The 21,434-nt window shown below is 45.3% G+C and overlaps 1 protein-coding gene and 1 non-coding gene across 2 annotated transcripts in view; both read left to right on the top strand.

Moving 5' to 3' along the window:
• The window catches only part of Plpp4 (phospholipid phosphatase 4), a 129,279-nt gene extending 123,995 nt beyond the window's left edge, over positions 1 to 5,284 (top strand). Inside the window, exon 7 of the mRNA XM_028868102.2 lies at positions 4,320 to 5,284. Coding sequence (XP_028723935.1) covers positions 4,320 to 4,519 — 200 coding nt within the window. The 3' untranslated portion in view covers positions 4,520 to 5,284. The remainder of the gene's footprint in view (positions 1 to 4,319) is intronic.
• LOC114695464 lies at positions 970 to 1,076 on the top strand. The gene has a single exon (XR_003734870.1). It is a non-coding gene; the product is annotated as a U6 spliceosomal RNA (small nuclear RNA).
• Positions 5,285 to 21,434: the final 16,150 nt, after the last annotated feature.

Here is a 21,434-nt window from a genome sequence, read left to right as displayed (position 1 = left end):
GCTTTATGGACTGGTATCCATTGATGACATGAAGAAATTCTTCATTTGTGGTGCTGTTTCATTCTAGGATGCTAACTGTGCCTGGGAGCCCTGTTCAAGAATTCATAGTCTATACTGCTTTACAGGTTCCTGGGTAACGCATGTTTTCCAAGTTTATTTAAAATGCTATAAAGGGCAGGCAAAATGGCTCAGTGGGTAAAGGCACCTGATGTCAAGTCTGACACTTAAGTTTGTTCTCTAGAACACACATAGTAGGAGGAGAGAAACAGTTCCTGCAAATTTTCCTCTAACTTACACACACACACACACACACACACACACACACACACACACACACTTAATCTTTTGTTAAAAGAGCACTGCATTTAAAAATAAAATAAAATGCTTTATAAACATTATAAACATTATGGCCATGTTCCTGAGGTTACAGTTCTGAACTCTTGGCTTCCTGTGTGGGAAGAAAGATGAAGAAGAATCAAAAGCTCCCCGTAAGTACCGGAGTAAGATGTGAAAGGGACATGATGAGACTTAGCTGATTTAGGTCCTGTTGTGACATGCCCGGTGGCATCAACTTTAGAAAGAGTAGCATGAAATTATTGTCATGGGCAATGGGGAGAATTTTGAGACCTTATCTCCATCCAAGAGATAAGGAGGCCAAGGCTCAGGGAAGTGAAATGATTCACCCTGGCAGGGGCTTCTAGTGTCTTAGACAGAGATCCCACCACAAGGATGTTTTGAGTTTGGTGTGAGAGTAGATGATGAGTGTGTTACCATGTCCCAGGTGTACCTGCTTGACCCTGGGGATGGATGAGGATATGGGCTACTTCCTGAAGCCCATGGTCTCCTAATTCTGCTATTATCTCTCAGACCACCACTTCCACCTTAATAGCTGCTCATCAGGGCCAAGCAGACACTCCTATGTGTTCCTGGCCTTTATGTCAGACCACTCTTCTACAAGAAGGCCTCTTTGTGCTCACTTCAGCCCCACATATACTAAAACTGGAACGATGCAGAGAAGATTAGCATGGCTCCCGCTCAAGGATGACACACAAATTCATGAAGCGTTCCTTTTTATTCTGATCAATATTTATATGTATAATTCAGCTATTATTTGGCTTAAAAGGGCTTATTGGGAAATGTTATCATTTTTACTATTTTCCACAGAGAAAATATTTTCCAATTTCAAATAACTCTGGACTGAATTATAAACTGTTTTATGTTAAAAAACAAAAAATTTAAGTGGAAAAAAAAAAAGAAGGCCTCTTCATGGCCATGTGCTTTTTCCATACTCAGACATAACCAACAGAGGACCTCAGGGACAAGGGACTCACTTAAGGATACACAGAACAGAAGTCAACTCTAACCCTCGACTCACTGTGCATTCACCTCCCTCAACAATCTTAATTCCACTATGAGCATCAAGATATTGGCCAAGTGTCGAGGGGTCAGCAGCCAACAAGACCCGCAGCCCTTCCCCTCATGAGTTCTAAACCTGGTGCTAGCCATCCACAGTTGTAAAGTTTGCCTTTCCTCACCACTGGAGTTGTACAGGAGTGGGGAGGGGTCGCTACCACGTGTCCCTGGGCTTCATTGTACAAGGATAAGGAGTGAAGTGGTGAAGCAGGCCAGGGAGTAAGCAGGATCCTTTGCTGAGCCCAGGATGGAAACTACACGTATGCAACCAATAAGCAAGTACAGGCAGGAAGATTATGCATGAAGGAGACAAGACTGGAGTATGTGGCAGAGCCGCGTGAGCAGCTTTGATTAACACCAGGCCTTCTTGATTCTTAGGAGCAGTGGAGGTCCCACTGAGCAGAGGAGCAGTTCCATCTGTTTGCACATGAAGGAGGTTCACCCACTGTTGTGACCAGAGTCTAGATTCTGGTCATTAGAGCAGCAGCTGGACATTGGGCTGTATGCCCTTGACATCCTCCATCATGGAACTGTCTAGAATACAAGCACTCTTATCTATACTTGGGTTTTTTTTTGGTTTTTACTATTGTAGATCAATAAAATTACACACACTAAATTGCTGCATTTATTTAGAAGAATTTTAAAGTGTATGTTAGGGAATACTGTGTTTGCCTGTTGGCCTACTGTAAATTTTAACAGCAGCAGTTGTTGGTTCTAGGGTGGGCAGTGACATACAAAATTTTGTGCCCATTAAAAATTCTGACAGAGCCAGCGAGACTGCTCAGGAGGCTAAGGTATTTGCTGACAAGCCTGATGGCTCGGATCCTCGGATCCCACACGGTGGAAGGAGAGAACCTACTCCTGAAAGTTGTCCTCTGACACACAGTAACTATGGCGTGCACATGTGCACATGTAGACATGTACATTCATGCACTGAATAAATTTAAAAATGGGACATTTTTAAAATTATTCTGATAGATCAAGGTAGAGCCTAGATACTTACAACAAGACCAGCAGTGACTAGTATCACACATATAACTACATACTGAGAGGTTCACTTTCTGGAAAGATATAAGGCTTTGACCACACCTCATTATGGTCTCACAGGAAGCAAAAGGCAGGTAGCTGGACTTACCTGAGGTAGCTGCACAGTGTCTGGCTTCCTAAGAAGTGTGAAAAGAGTTATTCCTTGTTTGACCCAGGGTGGACATAGCCTTTATCCCACAGGCCTGTTGTACTTTGAAGGCTGAGACCTTAGAGAGTCACAAGGTTATCAAGCCTAGAATGAACCTGTAAAGATTTACACAGCCCCTGGACCAGCACAGACTACAGACTCAGGCTAATAGTGCTCCAGCCTTCCATGTCCTGGCCAGTTTTATCTGTCAACTTGATACAGCCTGGTGTCACCTGCAAAGAGCATCTAAAGTGAAAGGATTTCCCAGATCAGACTGACCTGCATTCATGTATATTCAGGGAATATCTTGATTGTTAATGGATGTAGAAGGGCCCCACCCACTCTGGGTGACATAATTCCCTAGGCAAGTAATCCTGGGCTGTATAAGAAAGCTTGCCAAGCATAGGTCTTTGGCTGAGTCACCAAGCAATGTTCCTCCATGGTTTCTGCTTCAAGTTCCTTCCATGGCTTCCCAAGAGGATAGACTGAAACTGTAAGCTGAGATAAACCTTTGCCTCCCCTAAGTTGATTTTGGTCATGGTATTTACCACAGCAATGGTATTAATGGAATTAAGCTGGAATGCTGGGGAAAATGGAGGTGCTCCCAACTATCTGTAGGAAGTCTGCATGACGTCACAAGATAATTGGCATGTAGAGAATGACAGCTGATGGTGGCAGTGACTACGACATGCGTTTCAGATTTCTCTTACTGTGGGAGGTTCCCACTGTGTTGGGATGTTTTGGCAGAAATAGTCTGTAGAGAAAGTTGGGGCATGCATCACACACACACACACACACACACACACACACACACTGAGGATTGATGGGTAGGCCACCTTCGTGGGGTCTCTCCTGAGCTCCTGGAGGCCCTGTGTGGTAAAGGAGCCTGTCTTTGCCTACAGATGAGTCATCCTGCTTCATCTGCCCTTCATTACCCCTTCATCTCAGCGATAACTGCATCCCATTGGAGGGATCAAGCTCCTTTTTTACAGAGCTTGAAAGAGTTTGCCAAGTCTCAAGGACTGTGAAAGGTTTTATTCACCATATGCCTCTGAGGGTTTATTTCATCCCTGAGAAACCCCTTACTGTAAGGCAGAGACCAGAACACCTGCTAGGGTTTTGTGGCTCACCAGCAAGATTGAAAGACGCCAACAAGACTTGCCTAGGGAAAAATAAATGTCAGCCCCTGCGGGTGTTCAGATGTGAGAGAGATGGCGAGGATTCTTCTGCTGCTCTGAAAAATCTAAAATACCAATCTGAGCTCATGCAATGCTTGGGTGTGAGTTAAATGGCGGGGTCACAGAGTCAAGTCCTTGATTTTTTAAAAAAAAATTACAGGGGTGGGGTGGGGCGGTGCACATCTAAGTCAGAGAGTCACTTTGGAGGTTCTGTTCTCTCCATCCACCTTTATGTAGGTTCTGAGAATAAAACCCAGGTCATCAGGCTTCTCAACAAGTGTTTTCCATGCTGAGCCATTTCTGTAGTCTGAGTCCTTGGATTTTAGCATTTAAGTGCTAGAAATGTTTGCAGAGACCACCCCGGTTTGCACCTTCAGTATTCTTTCTTTCCTTTGGTCTTCTGGGGGGTGGGTGGGGGTGGGAGGGCTTTGGTGTGGAGAGACTGAAAGCAATCCATCGTCTAGGGCAAGTGGGAAGAGACCTTTCTGGAAAGCTGGGCTGGTCACGTGAAGGAAGAATAACTTTTTTTCCCCCACTTCCTCTCTCCTACCTAGATTCTTTCGTTGGAGGAGTGATTGGCCTCATTTTTGCCTATATTTGCTACAGACAGCATTACCCTCCTCTGGCCAACACGGCGTGCCACAAACCATACGTCAGTCTCCGAGTGCCCACTTCACTGAAGAAGGAGGAGAGGCCTACGGCCGACAGCGCACCCAGCTTGCCTCTGGAGGGGATCACCGAGGGCCCCGTATGACGGGTGTCTGGGGAAGATGGACGCTGAGCCCCTGGTTCATTCTTCCACCCTGATGTCATTACACAGTGGAAAGGATTTTCTGTAATGTGATTCTCGTCAGCCACTCTAAAGTCCTCCCCCCCAGCTTCCCGTTCTGTGGATGGTGTTCCTGCCACTCTCCATGTCTCCCTTCACCATTTTCAACTTGTAAGGTTGGGACACCAGGAGCAGTCTCTGAGAGACCCAAGTACCAGGAAGGAGGATGCGAGGGTTTGGTGGGCATGCGTGCTCCACCGGCGATTCCTTTCCCTGAGGGTCTGCGGAAGCACCCACCCTCCTCTGTGTTCATGTTGTAAAATAGAATAAAGTCTCCCACCCAGAAGACGTGGTGCTGGCCATGAGTGCGTCAAAGGTTATTAGGTTTCAGGGTGAGGCCCAAAGTAGGCTCTGTCCCTGGATCATTCTAACTTTGGAAGCAAGGGGCTCCCTGTGTGGGGAGGTTGCCTCACAGGTCCTGGGTGCAAGATTCTTGCCACCTTGCAGTCTAGATTAGGGAGCCAGTTCTGAGTGTAATTCCACCCTGGCAAAGAATTCGCAGAGGACAGAGTGAGCTGGCATGCTGGTGAGGGTGTCAGTCCTGTGGTGGCTTCCCTTGGGGATTGGCCAGGGCAGCAGTAGAGGTAAGAACTGACATTGAGGTGTCTTACCCCGCTGGGAGTTGCATGTAGCACAGCTCTGTTCTGGGGGGTCTTTGGCGGCAGCATGGTCTGGTTGCAGGCCAGGAGGAAGCATTAGCATGGCAGGACCTGGGAGAAGGAGCAGGAAAAGAACAGGGAGCTGCTGCCTCTGTGGGGCTCTTTGAGTTGTCAGATGCAGCCAGTTAATATTCATCTTTTTCAGGCTGAGTACAGTTCCCAGACAGCGTGATCTTTTCAAAGCTGAGCGTGTTCCCTTCACTCCTCTCTGGCTTTCCAGATTGCTGGGACTGGATGCTATGCAAGGTGATACGTCTTTGATGTCTGAACAGTGTCATATTCGGGCAGTTAACGTAACAGCCCGCACTTTGAGAGACTCATGTGTGACTGTGTAAATCATCAGCTGAGTGCTCTGCGATGAGCAGTCCAGGTAGAGCCAACATCATAACATTTCTGTTACAAGCTGCACGTGGAGCTCATGGAGCTCATGTGCCACCTGTTCCCTGGCCCCCAATATGTTCCTCTCCAGCTGTGGTCCTCTCCAGCTGTGGTCCCCTCCAGCTGTGGTCCTCTCCAGCTGTGGTCCTCTCCAGCTGTGGTCCTCTCCAGCTGTGGCCCTCTCCAGCTGTGGCCCCCTCCAGCTGTGGTCCTCTCCAGCTGTGGTCCTCTCCAGCTGTGGTCCTCTCCAGCTGTGGCCCCCTCCAGCTGTGGTCCTCTCCAGCTGTGGTTTGGCACAGAGCCACATGATTACTAATGGTGGAGTGAGGCAGGGAAATGCCTGAATGAACTTCCAACCCAGTTCAAAGCTTAGATTACAAAAAAATTACAGCAGCTACATTCACCAGCACCCTTGAAGTGAAGGTGAGGGCCAGTGAGATAACGTGGTGGGTGAAGTGTCTTACGGGATTTACTGTCCAGCCTGGCAACTTGAATTCAATCCCCAGGACCTATTTGGTTAAAGGAGAGAACCAGTTTCTACAAGTTGTCCTCTGCTCTCCACTCATGCTCCATGGAATTCACACACACGCACGCGCGCGCGCGCGCGCACACACACACACACACATGCACGCACACACACACATACACACACACACACATGCACGCACGCACACACACGCACGCACACACATACACACACGCACACACACATACACACACACACATATACACACGCATGCACACACACACACAAATGAATAATAAGTTTTTTAAAGGAAAGTGAATATAAGACACTTAATAATGAAATCATGTTAGTTCATAAAACACAATTTTAAATCCAGAGATAAAATTCACATGAGACTTAAAAATTAATATCTGGCTCAAAATGAAAACTTCTAGCATTTTTAAAACCAAGCACAAGAATAAAAGTGCAAGAAAAGGCGCTACTGTTTGAAAACAGGGTCTCTGGGCTCATTTGATTCCAGCTTAAACCTGGCTCTGCAATGGCAGGCAGAAAGAAGGGAGAGAATTACACTTAGCACATGGCTACTTAAAATTCTGGACCAGGAGGTGTCCATTTGTATAAATACTTAACATTTAAAGATAAATGGCCAGAAGGGCTCTGTAAAGCACAACAGAATATTGTTAATGCTGATAATTAAACTGAAAGCCTTAAAATAGGCCTTGTAAAAGCTTTGATTAGAATGTAATTAAAATTGCAAAGGACGTAATAGCATGAAGCACGCAGCCGGATCCTTAGGAGCGGTAATTAAGGACCTAAGCCAGCTCACAAAAGGCAGGCGTTTTTTTGTGGATCCATATGTTTAATTTCACAGTCTATTAATGTGAAGTAACTGTGACATCATGCTGCACCAGTAAGGTGGCTGTGGAGAGGGACACTTGGGCCTCGGGCCCTGGTCTGTTCTGAATATGAAGAGACTAGCTCAGTCTCTGGTCAGGGGGTTCAGGTTGTGAGTCAGGGCTCCTCCTGGAAGATGTGAACACCAGACTCCCTCCTCCGCGGGGTCACCTGCTCAGAGCACATGTCAGAGGCCGCATTCTCAGATCGGGCATCAGGAGACACTGGGAAAGGAACACGGTGAATGAGGTGGCTCAGGGATACCAGGAGCCATAGGGACTGGGGCACCAGCAAATACACACCTGGGGAAGTGGTGCTCAAGTGCCATAGCTCAAGGTCAAGTCAAGCCTGGTGTGGCCAGGTCGCCTGAGTTTTCAAAGAAGTCGGGAGTGTGGCCCAGGTCAAGCAGCCTTGGTTGTGGGTGTTGGAACAGGGTTGAGCTGTCTTAATACAGGCAGCATTCTAGAGGAGATGAGCACACGCCTCTAATTCTAACAATGAAATGATAGCTCATAAAACACAATCTTAAATCCAGAGATGAAATTCACATAAAACTTAAAAATTAATATCTGGATTGAAATGAAAAGTTCTAGCATTTTTAAACCAAAGGTTTCCTTTTTTGTTTCCTGCCTCCCTGGGGAGGTTGCTCTGCCCTCACACCAGTCCTGTGAACCACCCAGAGCCTGTCAATACAAGTCATGATTGGGGAAAAAAAGTGGTGCCCCAGAGACAGTAAGAGAGGAAGTGAGGAAGTGAGGTTGAACTCTGGTGACCACTTCTGTCCACCACAGCCTCACATGGCACTATGCTCTAAAACAGTCACCAGACTGATACAGTCCACAGTGGCAGACACCCTGTATTGCAAACTACATGCTCTGTTCACACACACCTGGCTCCCTTCAGTAGACAGTCATACTCCTGGAAGGAAGGGGGCTCTGTAACTCAAACAAGAACAGCACAGTGTAGATGAATTTCTAAATTGCCTTATTAAATAAAAAACATGGAGCCAGATATTGGGGTAAAAACCTGAGAGATCAGGGAAATAGGGAAAGCCACAGCTAACCTTACCTCACCAACTCCACAGCTTCTAAATGAGAGATACTTCCTGTCTACCCATGGCTATATGCCTTGCTGTTCTGCCATCTGATTTGCTCTCTCTGTCCAACTACATCACTTCCTCTTCCTGCCCAGCTCTGTCACTTCCTGTCTGTCTGTACAGACCTCCAGATCTCCATGGTTAACTAGTGTTGGAATTTAAGGCATGTGCCACCACACCTGTTTGTTTCCAGTGTGGCCTTGAACTCACAGAGATCTAGACAGATCTTTGCCTGCCAAGTGATAGGATTAAAGGCGTGTGCTAACATTGCATGATTTTGTGTTTACTTATAATGGCTTGGTTTTTCCTCTGATCTCCAGGAAAGTGTTATCATTTAGAGCACAAATAAAATATCACCACAGCACAGGACTCCCCTGTGTTCTTGAAGGCTTCTGAGCTGAAGGAGGAATGACAACAGCAGCTGACACACACTGACACCTTCTCTGTGTCCAGGCTACCTCAAGGACCATCTTGGTGGAGAGCATGGCAGCAGGCAGGCAGGCAAGGTGCTAGAGGAGTAGCTGAGAGCTTATATCCTTATCTACAAGTAGGAGGCAGAGAGAGAGAGCTAAGAACAGTATGGGCTTTTGAAGCTTCAAAGCCCACCCCACCAACAAGGTCACACCTCCTAATCCTTCTCAAACAGTTCCACTGACTGGGGACCAAGCATTCGCATATTCGAGTCTATTGTGGCCATTCTCATTCAAACCACCACAGCTTCATACTTGGAGTCATTCATTTCCAAAGGGATCCTGAAGCTGACAGCATATACTTCATCAGAACCCTTGGCCTGGCGCCTGTCAGAATGGAGATGGAAAGTTGGAGTTTTACCTTTCAAAGCCATGACCTCAGTCTCTGCTCTGCTGTGGTTTGCTCTTCAATTTTCCTGTCCTGGGTGGTGATGTGTGACTTTTTTAGTGACTAATTTTTGAGAATTTCGTACATGAGTACTGTAGTTATATCATTTCCCCTCTCCCTTCTGCCTTTCTCCTTCTACTCCTCTCATTCCCCTTCTCAAAGTCGTGACCTTCTCTTCTGTATTTATTATTGTTTTACACACACACACACACACACACACACACACACACACACACACACACACCACAGCAGCAAACTGGCCTACAAACCCAGGGATAGTTTCCAGAAGGACCAAGTAAAGGAAAGGCCATCTAGGTTCTAAGCAACACTGGAGGGAAGGTGAGAGACCAAAATTCAGCACAGCAAATGCCTGCAAGATGTGTCAGGGTATTAAGGATGGCTACAGATCAAAAACACATTTCTTTAGTGGCTGATTGCCTTAAATATTTCTGCAAGGGCAATTGTCTTTCCACTGAGGCAGTGGTTCTCAACCTTCTAATATTACAACCCTTTAATACAGTTTCATGTTTGGTGACCCCCAACCATACAATTATTTCGTTGCTACTTCATAACTGTAACTTTGCTACTGTTGTAAATCATAATGTGACTATCTGTGATTTCTGATGGTCTTAGATGACCCCTGTGAAAGGGTCCTTTGAACACAAAGAGTTACGACCCACAGGTTGAGAACCTTTGCTCCGAGGGGGTCTAAATGATGCAGCAACTGCTTTAACTCAAAATGAGCATGACAGACAGAACACGAAATTCAAGATTTGACGCGGCTGCTTTCTTCCCATTTCAGCCTCCCTTATTTGCTTGGTATTTGTTTCTGGTACTCTATATTGCTGTGTGTCTGTGACATCAATGCTCACGTATCTCTCTACGTGTCTATCCCTCTCTCAGTGTCTCTGTGGGTGTGTTTCTGTCTTCCTCTTGTGTCATGCTGCTGTGTGGTTGAGTTTGACAGGCTCTCTGGAACTCCATCAGCCTCCCTGACTCTGAACACCCAGCTCTTTTGTGGAACAAAGTGCCCTCGGGAGAGGGAAACATCCCTTGAAGTATGTGGGTGCAGTCTCTCATTATTCAGGGATAGAAAGAAGGAACCTCTCAACTTTGTCCTTTCAATAAGAAAGACCTTTGAAATCCTTATAACTATTTTTTACACTCATGCCTTTTATTCCTTGGATAGCTCAAAGATGGAAAAATAATTCTGAACACTCATTAGTGGATCCATGGAGAGCAGGAGAATTGATCAGGACTTAGGTTGGGTTTCCTTTGCTGCTGAAGGAGGATCAAAGTTCTGTCAGAGGAAGCTTTGCTGTCCCATTCTCTAGGCTTTTCCCACCCCAGGTCCTGAGCTGCTTAGCCCTAGCTGGGTGGGGATGTGGCCAGCAGGTGGGCTGAGGTCATGGAAAGGATGATGCTGAACGTCAGTTCCCTTTCCCCGGGCTGTGATAAAAAACCCCGACAAACAAAACTTAGGAGAGAAAGGGTTTATTGGGCTTACAATTCCAGATTCCATCATTGTGTGGGGGAACTCAAGGCAGCTGAGATGTGAAGCAGCCAGACACATTACATCCATAGTCAAGAGCAGAGAGCACTGAATTAATGAATGTACACCAGTGATCAGCTCCCTTTATCCACTCTTAGTTTAGAATTCTCAGCTAGGGAATGGTGCCACCCACAGAGGGTGTATCTTCCCACTTCAATTAACAAAAATCAAGATAATCCCTTACGCAGGTCTACACAATCTAGACCATTTCTCATTGAGATCCTCTTTCTTGGGAATTCTAGATTATGTCAAACTGGCGATTGGAGTGTCAGCCTAAGCTGTGAGCAACAGTGGGAGGAAGGAGTATAAATGCCTCTCAGCACAGACAGGTTTTCAGGCTCACCTTCAGTACTTCCATTGCTTTTGAGTTAACCCAGTGAGTCCAAGATGGCTACGCCACACTGGGCAAGTGTCATCTGCCCACCTAACTCACAGGGTGTCTGCAGGATTCATAGGGGACAGTAAGTATGAAAGCTCAGGATCTGATCTCTTGTAGTGATGGGAAGACTTTGTGTTCCCATGTTGGTTTTTTATTGCACTTATTTAGTGTGTGTGTGCCACCACATGTGTGTGGAAGTTGGAGTCTGTTCATTGCTTCCACCAAATGGGTCCTAGGGATCTATCTCAGGTCCTCCAGACTGGTAAAAGTTGTCATGTCTACATTGGGAAGCAGCTGTGAGGAGAAAAATCTCTTTTATAATTTCTCTACAGTCATGGAGGGGCTCTCCCTCCGCTTCAGGCCAAGTATGTAGCAAGATTTAGAATCTGGTAACATAGCTGTCATCTTCTTGGATGAGGGGAGAGCCTGGCATTTCCCTTAGTGGCAGTAGGAAGGATGGGTCTGACTTCTACTCAGAGTCTCCAGGCCCAGGTCTCACAGTCCCCTTGTTCACAGGAAGAGGATCCTGAGTCCTATTGGGAGTGCATGCATCCCAGTTCCAGGGACCTGTGATGGGATGAGAGGCCTGGGAGCAGAAGCCCCTCTTGACCATGGGGTCATGGTGAAGGAGATCTCACTGGGACTTTCAGAAACGGTGCAGGAATCTCTCTGGAATAAACACTCTCACAGCACTGAGAGTGGAAGAGAGGAAGTGTCTCTGGGGGGACCAGAGCCTTTGGTGACATCTCCTCTCTTCCATGCTCATTGATCTCAGAGCACTTATTCCAGAGAGATTCCACAACATAGCCAGGCACTTGGGAAGTGAGTAACAGCCAGGCCTGGTCTTTTCCACATAACACTCATCACTAGATCCCTTTGATTTGTGAAGACTGTTCCTACTCTCCTCTTATTTCAGATTTCCATGTAGCCAGGTCTTATCTCATGGGAACTGCTCTGAGTCAATCAGACCAACTCAGAGACTCCAGTGGGAAGACACTGCCCTGCTGTGCTATGGCCTCTTCAGAGAATCCACTATTTAAAGAGCTTTATGTTCGCTACCTGTGACTTTCAGAGTGGCCTCTCCCAGTTGTTCAGCATTAAGGACACTGGGAGAAGCATCACCAGAATCGATGAATTTGGAATGATGACCCTTGACACTGCTAATAAAACCTGCAACTTGAAATGTCTTTAACCTTTGAAGTTCACACTGGAAGCCCTAACAGTGGCTTCACTGATAATAGTCTGTGAAGAAAACACAGAAACCTACAAGCTGTCAAAAATACTAAAGACAGGGCTGAGAGATGGGTCAGTGGGTAAGAGTGCCCACTGCTCTTGCAGAGTTCACTCCCTAGCATCCATGTCCAGTGGTTCACACCTTCCTATAATTCCAGATCCAGGGTATCCCGTGAGCTCTTCTGGACTCCGTGGGTACCTGTACTTACACATACACAAGGCCACTCGGAGACATTTGTACTCACATAATTTAGAATTTATCTGCACACACATAATTTAAAAAATAAATAAAAATTGTAACTAAAGACAACCACTGTGTGTGATTAGGTGTTATGGGCCCTCAAGACTTCTGACTGATAATGAGAACAAATTCATTTCTGTTTGTCCTTGATAATCTTGTTCTTTTCCAACAATGGCCATCGTGACAATGACAGCTGGCAAGAACAGAGACCTGATGTCTCAGGGAGTCTTCAGACTGTGAGGATTCATTTGGAACCGTGACAGAGCCACCATTTAGTGCCATATTTGCAAGTCCTCAGCCATCCGTAGACACTCTTGCTCCCGCAGCTGGCTGCTCTAAAGTGACTGTGGTCCCATTTGCTGCTGTCTGTAGCCTTTCTAGCTTGATAAAATCCAACTTTTCCTGGGGAAATTAATGATTTTTCCCACTGGAGACCTGTCCTTACCTTAACCTCAGAGGTCAGCGCGTGACCTAGTCAGGCTAATCAATCGGGTGATCACATCCCTTTGACCTCAGGGATTGATTGGATAAGGGAAGACCATGTGACCTGCAGGTACCCAATCAGAGCTGCTGTGACTCAGTTCCAGAGGCTAGAATGGGAACCTGGAAGACGCAGCCATTTTTACTAGCAGAAAAGAGTTATAGACTATGGGTGAAGCCTACAGTGAGGCAGCCAGAGCTCAAATACTGGGGGAAGGAACAGATGGCCTCATTTGGGTTCGGGACCCAGCTGTGCCAAAGGCCAGCTATGCCTTTGGCTTCTCAGCTGTTTGAGATGATGCAATTTTTTGTTTTCTGAGGTCAAATTTAGATTTTTCATCCCATGGAGCTGAGCAGAGCGGGCACTTCTTTTAGCTTTGAGGCCTCCTTGGAGGCAGAGGTGTATCCATGTTCTCCCTGCTCACTGCTCTTCTCTCCAGGGGTGGGGCTGTCTCTCAGAACCTGCCCCAAATGTTCTCTCTACCTGCCAGGTTTTTTGTTTGCCATGCCCATCTTCAGTGGCACTCTATGTATCCAGCTCGCTTTAGAACCTGTCAAGTGAGACTTCGTAGCGTTCAGCTCTCTCTCCTCTCTCATTAGCACACTGCCTTTCGGTCTGGGTGATGCAGGCTGAATGCTAAATGCTGCTGCGTACTGGTTTGTATTCTGGAGCTTGCCCTCATCGGTGAGAGGCTGTGCGCATGCAGCTGGGCTTCATCGGCAATTTCCTCTGATGGCTCAGAGCCATGATGGCACCCTGTCATTGATGCCCATTATGCCATTTTGGAAAGTATAGGGGCATGGAAGTCCAATTTCCCCAAGTACCTGTTATATAAATAAATAAATAGGCGTCCATGTAAACCCACTCTTCCTCTGATGGAATCTGCGGGGAGAAACGTGAAGAGATGTAAGGAGAAGGCTGGTTAATACATCAGCAGCAGCATGAGCAACGGGGACATACTTTAAATCCCATTTGTAAATTCCTTTTGTATGGACTTTCTCAGGAAGATGTGTAGCAGCTGTCTCCTGCATTGGGTAACTTTCGTCAAGTGGACACAGACTATGAGTCACCTGGGAAGAAGGAACTTCAGCTGAAAACTGCCTAGATCAGGTGGTCCTGCAGTCAAGTCTGTAGGGCATTTTCTTAATTGCTAGTTGATGTGGGAAGGCCCAGCCCAACACTGGTGGTACTATCCCTAGGCAGAGGAGCCTGGGCTATATGAGAAAGGTAGTTGTGGTGATGTTGTGTTCCCCAAAATATTGTGCACCCTAATAAATTTATCTGGGGTCAGAGAACAGAACAGCCACTAGATACAGAGGCCAGAAAATGGTGGCATACACACCTTTAATCCTAGCATTCCTAAGGCAGAGATCCATCCGCATCTCTGTGAGTTTAAAGCCACGCTGGAAACAGCCAGGCAAGGTGACTCACGCCATTAATCCAGGAAGTGAGACTTTAATCCCAGGAAGTGATGGCAGAAAGCAGAAAGGTATATAAGGCGTGAAACCAAGAACTAGAGCTGGATAAGCTTTCAGGCTTTTGAGAAGCAGTTCAGCTGAGATCCATTTAGATGAGAACTCAGAGGCTTCCAGGCTGAGGAAACAGGACCAGCTGAGGAATTGGTGGGGTGAGGAAGCTGTGGCTTGTTCTGCTTCTCTGATCTTCCAGCATTCATCCCAATACCTGGCTTCAGGTTTGATTTTATGAATAAGACCTTCTAAAGATTCGTGCTACAGGTAGCTGAGCAAACCAAGGGAAAAGCCAGGAAGCACCATCTCTCCATGGTTTATGCTTCAAGCTTGTGCTGTGGCTTCCCTCAGTGATGGACATATAACAAACTGTAATGAACCCTCCCCTCCCAAAATTGCTTTGGGGTCCTGGTGTTTGCCAAAGGAATAAAAGCAGACTGGAATACTTCCTCTCTTGAGGGGTACATCCACCTTTTGGTAGACAGAAAGATGTCTGATCTTGGATCTCAATGTCTGATAATGAAAAGAGAAGAAGCTCTACTTACCAGGCCAAAGTCTGGACTTTGTGTGCCTTCAGAGGTGACGTCTGCCCATTACACAATGTTGTGGGGGCCTGGGACCCTGGCAAGAAATGGTCATGACAACAGAGTGCTTCTCCTTCTATCAGTTCATACTTTAAATGGACATTTTCCTGCATGCAATCAAGTAATAGTCTTGAGTCTTGACTCCATTTTGTGCACAGAAAACCAGCTGTGCTATGTGATGGAAAGTTGAGGTATAGCTGCAGTCAATACTGATATGTGGGGACAAAAAAATGCCACAGCACACTCTTCACCCAGCTCTTGAGTGAGTAGAACCTAAAAATCTATTTTATGGAGCAAAAATAAACCCTTGCTAAGAGCAGATCACGTCCAAGAGCTTCAAGAGAACCTAAAGGACTCAAAAAGGCACACACTAGTGTTCCTGGACAATATTTCCAAATTGTGTATGTTTGGAGCTGAAGGAAGGAAGGAAGGAAGGAAGGAAGGAAGGAAGGAAGGAAGGAAGGAAGGAAGGAAGGATGGGAGGTGGCACAGAAGGAAGGAGAGGGAGGTTTTAGAAGGAGAAGGGAACAAAGGAAGGAGGGTGAGAAGAAAGCAAAGGAGAAAGGGATGGTGGGATTGAGGGGGAGGAAGTGAAGGAGGGGAGTGAAAGGGAGAAGAAATAAGGAAAAAGCCAAAAAGGGAGCAAAAACTAGATTATCAGAATTTTGTGTCAATACCACAGTCCAGTGGGGAGTGGCCCAGCTTGGAGCATGCTTGCAGGGATAGGGGCAGGGTGTGGCATGTCCAATGCCACTGTGTAGAAACCCCAGCCGATGTGTTTCTTACACAGTGAAAGGAAAAAAGAACACAAGGTAGTAAAGAGAGACCTCAGTTCCTTTTAAAGCTTTCTTCTTAGAAAACTGGGCTTCCCAGTGAGGTGGGGAGTTCCTGCCTGCAGCCATGCTGGCAGAGCCCAAACATGCCGATGGCATGTTGACAGAGGAAGCCAGATATTGGGGACATGTTGAGGTTGCTGAAGAACTGGATTCTGTGCTTCACATTGTGTAGCTGAAAGTTTTCCTGTGTCCCGCCTGGTCTGCAGCCACTCAGACCCAAGTAAACACACAGAGACTTATATTGTTTTTAAACTATGGCCATGGCAGGCTTCTTGCTATCTAGTTCTTATATCTTTAATTAACCCATTTCTATAAATCTATAAGTTGCCACGTGGCAGTGGCTTACCAGTCTGATGGCATGTTGTTCCTTCAGTGGCAGGTGGCAAGCTTTGCCTCTCCTTTCTCTTCCTGTCTATCTGTTTGGATTTTCTGCCCACCTCTAAGCTGCCTTGCCATAGGCCAAACGGCTTTATTTATCAACCAATCAGAGCAACATATTTTCACAGCATACAGAAAGACATTCCCCATCACTTCCCCTTTTCTTTCTAAAAAAAAAAAAAAAAAAAAATGAAGGCATTAACTTTAACCTAGTAAAATTACATATATCAAGCAAGAATTACAGTTACAATATCTAGTCTATTTGTATTTTGTAACATTAAAGAAAACATTCTATTTATCCCATATTTGTGAGTCTAAAGTTTTATGTGTACCTTATCTCTTATCATAACCAAGGAAAACCATAATTATAACTATCTAGTCTTCAGCTACATCAAAGACCTCAGAAGGATACAATATTATCTAAGTAAACAGGAAATGCATTGTAAGCAACTTTCAAAAGTCTGGAATGACAGAGATGGCTGCCTGCCTGGAAAGTCACCCAAACTTCTTCTCCAATGTTGGGGCATCCATCTTCAGCCCATAGGCCTAGAGTCTCTCAGTCACTTCTCTCTGTGTCCTGTAGAATGTCTGACTGTTTCTTCTGCGAAGCAGGAACCTGAAGGACCATTTTGCCTTGAAAAGTTCAGTGGTCACCTTCCTATGGGTCCTGCATGTCCAGTCAATACAACATTTTGTCAAGCAGTCCAGGAAAGAACAGTTTCTTGCCCAAATGACTATTTTTGGCAAGAAGAAGATAAATTCCATATGGAGTGTCTTCAATGCTCATCTTTCTTTTTGAAGTAAATCAGTGCTGCCAGGAACAGATGTGTCTTACTGTACAGAAAGTCTAAGTTTTTAAAACATTTTAAATGCCATATTCTGTAGGTCTTTGAAGCGTTTGAAGATTATCTACCTAACTGAATTATATATATGTATACCTAGAAACTTAGCATGACTATATGTTTGACTATCATAGAAGACTAATTATTAACCTGTATTTTTTAATTATCTATTACAATTTAAATGAGCTGCACAAACATAATACCTTAAACAAGAGTAAAAATATACATACAGTATAAAAAATTAACTTTAAATTTGTGTCAAAAACTAAAATCTATACCAATGTAAAACATTTTAAACAAGTTGCTCTTTAAAAGTAGGTACAACAATCCATCCTTTTATTATATCATATCATGCACCACACTTCGTGGCTTGCAGATGCCACTGTGTACAATGGCAGGAATCTGCCTTGCTGCACACAAGCCTATATACCACTGCAAACTCACCATCCTGCTTGATAACTATTTGTTATATGTAATTTTACTATGTTAAAGTTAAAACCGTCCTTTTTAATTAAACAGAAAAGGGGAAATGCTATGGGATAATGCTTTTGTGCACTGGTTTAATAAAACACTGATTGGCCAGTAGCCACGCAGGAAGTATAGGCAGGATAAGCAGACAAGGAGAATTCTGGGAAGAGGAAGGCTGAGTCAGGAGACACCAGCCCACTGGTGAGCAGCATGTAGTGGCACATGGGTAAATCCACAGAAAACGTAGTAACATGTAGATTAACAGAAATGGGATGAGTTTAAGTGTAAGAGCTAGTCAGTAGTAAGCCTGAGCTAAAAGCCGAGCAGTTTTAATTTATATAAGCCTCTGTGTGTTTACTTCGGTCTGAGCCACTGCAGACCAGGCGGGACACAGAAAAACTTCCAGCTACAACATTGACTCCAAGACACAGAACAGCAGTCTTCATGGCCTGCCTGAGTAGATTAAGCCACTTGGGAACAAATGCTTCTCAGACTGGGGCGAAGTTCAGAGGAGACAGAAACGGTGGCAGCTACAGCCAAATGTGTGCGCTTTGCTTCCCTTCCCAAACCCCACAGGGAACAAGAGTGGGCAGAATTAAATCTCTAGCTTCCCCCTCATCATCCAGCAAACAACTAGAGCTCCCTTCTAATTAGTGCCTGCATGCAGCCCTGTGCTGCTGGCTCTGGATAACACTCCAAGATGGTAGCAACATTACAGGGTCTCAGATCCTCCTGGGTCATTGAGGGCCAGAGCACTGCCAGCCACATAGTGACTTGAGCAAGAGGTCTGAAGGGGACTACTGCACTCTGGGTACAGAACATAATGACATCTGTGGCTACTGTCTGATCCTTCACCTTGGTGCCAGCAAAGTCAGAGAGTGACCCAGACTCCTTGTCACTTTGGCATACAATGCTACACGTAATGAGAAATGCATACCTGTGTGTTGGAGGTGGATTGTATATGTGTGTGTACCCGCATGGGTGTGGGTTGAGGTTTTATATGTATGTTTGTATGTACATTTGCATGTGTGCGTAGGGGTTTTGTGTTTGTGGAGAGGGTTATATATTTGTGTGTTTTGGGGGACTATGTGTGTGTGTGTGTGTGTGTGTGTGTGTGTGTGTGTATGTGTGTCTGCATGTGCACACATGTTTAAAATGAAGACCTACATTTAAATTGGACTTTTTAAAATAAAGCTTAGCACTGAATATGTCCTCAGTCTACCACTTAAGGGGTTCTATTGGAGACTCACATCCTCCACCCTCCTGGGCACAGAGCGGTCCATTCCACAGCTACATGACCACTGCCTTCTGCAGGCTCTGCAGGGCTGCCTGTTGTGAGTAAAAGCCATAGGTATTGAATGAATGTTGGGACACTTTTTAATGTGCTCACTAAAGAAAAGGAAACAATTTGTCACAATCCTCCATGGATTACAGAGAGCCAAAGCACCATTGAAATGGAGCTCACTGTGTGGCTGCTTGTCTCCTGGGAGTCTGTCAGTGTTTACCGTGTAGCTTTTTATTTTGCTTTGTAATCGCTGTAGGTAAATGGGGTGGGGTGGGGTGCAGCTTCGGGACACAAGGACAAAATCTACAGGGGCTGAAGAGGAAATGGGCAAATGAACTCTCTGGAAGGAATCCATCTGCTGGGCATTATTCTCCTGTATCATGGTAAGCTACACCTCATCTCATCCAGGCAAACCCAGGTTCTTAGCGCTTTCAAGGCAGCAGCTGTCAGAAGACATCCAAGGGGCTTTGGTAAATGTTTAGTTAATTAGATGTCAAGAACATCAGCTGGGAATAAACAGAGTAACTTCATAGTGAGACAGGCTGACAGAGCTAAAAATCAATTGCTAATTAAAAGGCGGATTGAATAAGGGACAAAAATAAATCCGGGATTCAGAACCCCTGTCTCTATTTCTACCCTCCTTTTCCTGCTGGTTATAGGGCATTTGTTTTTACATCTTGCCTTAATACTTATTTCAGATTGTATCCTAGACCTTGTAAAATTGAGCATCTAGATGTTGACACCTTCTTTAAAGAGAAATGGACTTGGGCTGGTAGTTAAGTCATTGGAAGATCAAACTCATTGATCCTTTAGGCATGGTCTTAAACTCTATTTGGGGGTCCTAAAATAGCCTTTAACCTAGAGTTTTATCTCACTACAATATTCTGACCTTCATGAAGTCTTTACTACATTCCCTGAGTATTTAACGTAATTTCTCCCCTCCGGCTGGTTATAGGTGAACATCCACCAACCATAGGTGAGTTCTGAGGACTGTATACCTCACAACTCTTAGGTAGCAGTTCTTGCCCAGTCCTGGAGTTTCACTCTAAAAATATATAGCTTAGTATTGAATCTGAGACTTGAGGAGACACTGAGGTGGAGTTCTGGAGCCCTTTCTTTGCACAGCTCCTCCCTCTCTCTAGCATGCTACCCTGCAAAGTTATCTCAGTTTCCATGAACCCCACTCTGTCTCCTCGGCTTAAGACTGCTTTTTGCTGGGGATACCTCTCCTTGCACTGAAGTGTGACGGGTGCTTCCAAAAAGAAAAATAGATTAATGTTAACTTCGATTGACAAGTTCCTTAGATGAATAAGTAGTTAGAGCGCTGGTGAGGTACACCTTTGGGATGAGGGTAAGAAGGGGAAAAGGAGCTGGGCAGTGGTTGCACGTGCCTTTGATCTGAGCACTCACAGGCAGAAGCAGGTGGATTTCTGCAAGTTCAAAGCTAGCCTGGTCTACAGAATGAATTCCAAGACAGCCAGTTCTGTCTCAAAACAAACAAAAAACAAAACAGAAGAAGAAGAAGAAGAAGAAGAAGAAGAAGAAGAAGAAGAAGAAGAAGAAGAAGAAGAAGAAGAAGAGGAAAAGGACAAGGCCATCAAACACATGGGAATTCTACATGTTTGCTTCCTGATCTACAGAAAACGTGAGGTGGCAACTTCCTGCCATCACAGACCAGATCTGGCCCCCTGCCTACCATGCCTTTCTCACCCTGATAGACTCCTTTATCCTCTGAACTGTGGACCAAAATGAACTTCTCTTCCTTTAAATGACTTATGTCAGACATTGTGGTGATATATTGTGTCCCCCAATATCTTGTTCACCCTAATAAAGCTCATCTGATTATCAGAGGAAAAAGCCAGCCACTATATTAAATGTAGAAGTCAGGCAATGGTAGCACACACCTTTAATCCTAGCATTGGAGATCTCTGTGAGTCCAAGGCACACTGGGAACAGAGCCAGGTGTGATGGCACATGTCTTAAATTCCAACACTAGTTAACCATAAAGGTCTGGGGGTCTGTACAGACAGACAGGAAGTGATGTAGCTGAGTGGAGAGAGGAAATGAGATGCCAGAACAGAAAGGCATATAGGTGTGGGTATATAGGAAGTAGGTCTCTGGAGACTGAGGTGTTGGTGAGATAAGGTTGGCTGTGGCTTGTCCTATTCCCCTGATCTCTCAGTTTTAACACCAATATCTGGCTCCAGGTTTTTTATTAATAAGACTGTTTAGCAATTCATCTTATAAGACTTTGTCTTAGTAATTAATGGTGTTCATATCGTGTGGCAGGCCTTATTTTTTCTCTCGGGAATGATGGTCATATACCACCTGCTTTCAGTGTAAAACTGTAGTTTGTAGTGGGCAAATATATCTGATACTGGTTACTTGGTTGTGTACAGAAATGGAAGTTCTTAGTGCTTCCATTTGTGTGTGTGTGTGTGTGTGTGTGTGTGTGTGTGTGGCATTGTTGTTGCTACTGGCGTGTTACCAAGAAACAAAGTTCAATGGAAAACAGGACCTGGATATTGGAGTGGAGTAGAGAATGAAACTGGATGGGGAGACTAAGAAATAGTCCACCATGAGGGAGAAGAGTGGAGAGCCAAAGGCTGGGTATGCCCTCCTCCTCCCCATCTGAAACCCTACCCAATATCAAGGCAGATCTATTTAGTCCTTAGTACTGATGGGTGACATAATGCTAGGTTTTTGTCTTGTTTTTTAATGAAAGAAGATTTTGTTTGGTC

This window comes from Peromyscus leucopus, chromosome 1, assembly GCF_004664715.2.
Source record: "Peromyscus leucopus breed LL Stock chromosome 1, UCI_PerLeu_2.1, whole genome shotgun sequence".
Lineage (NCBI taxonomy): Eukaryota > Metazoa > Chordata > Mammalia > Rodentia > Cricetidae > Peromyscus > Peromyscus leucopus.
The sequence above is the reverse complement of the archived record's forward strand: the minus strand, read 5'-3'. Positions and strand labels throughout refer to the sequence as shown.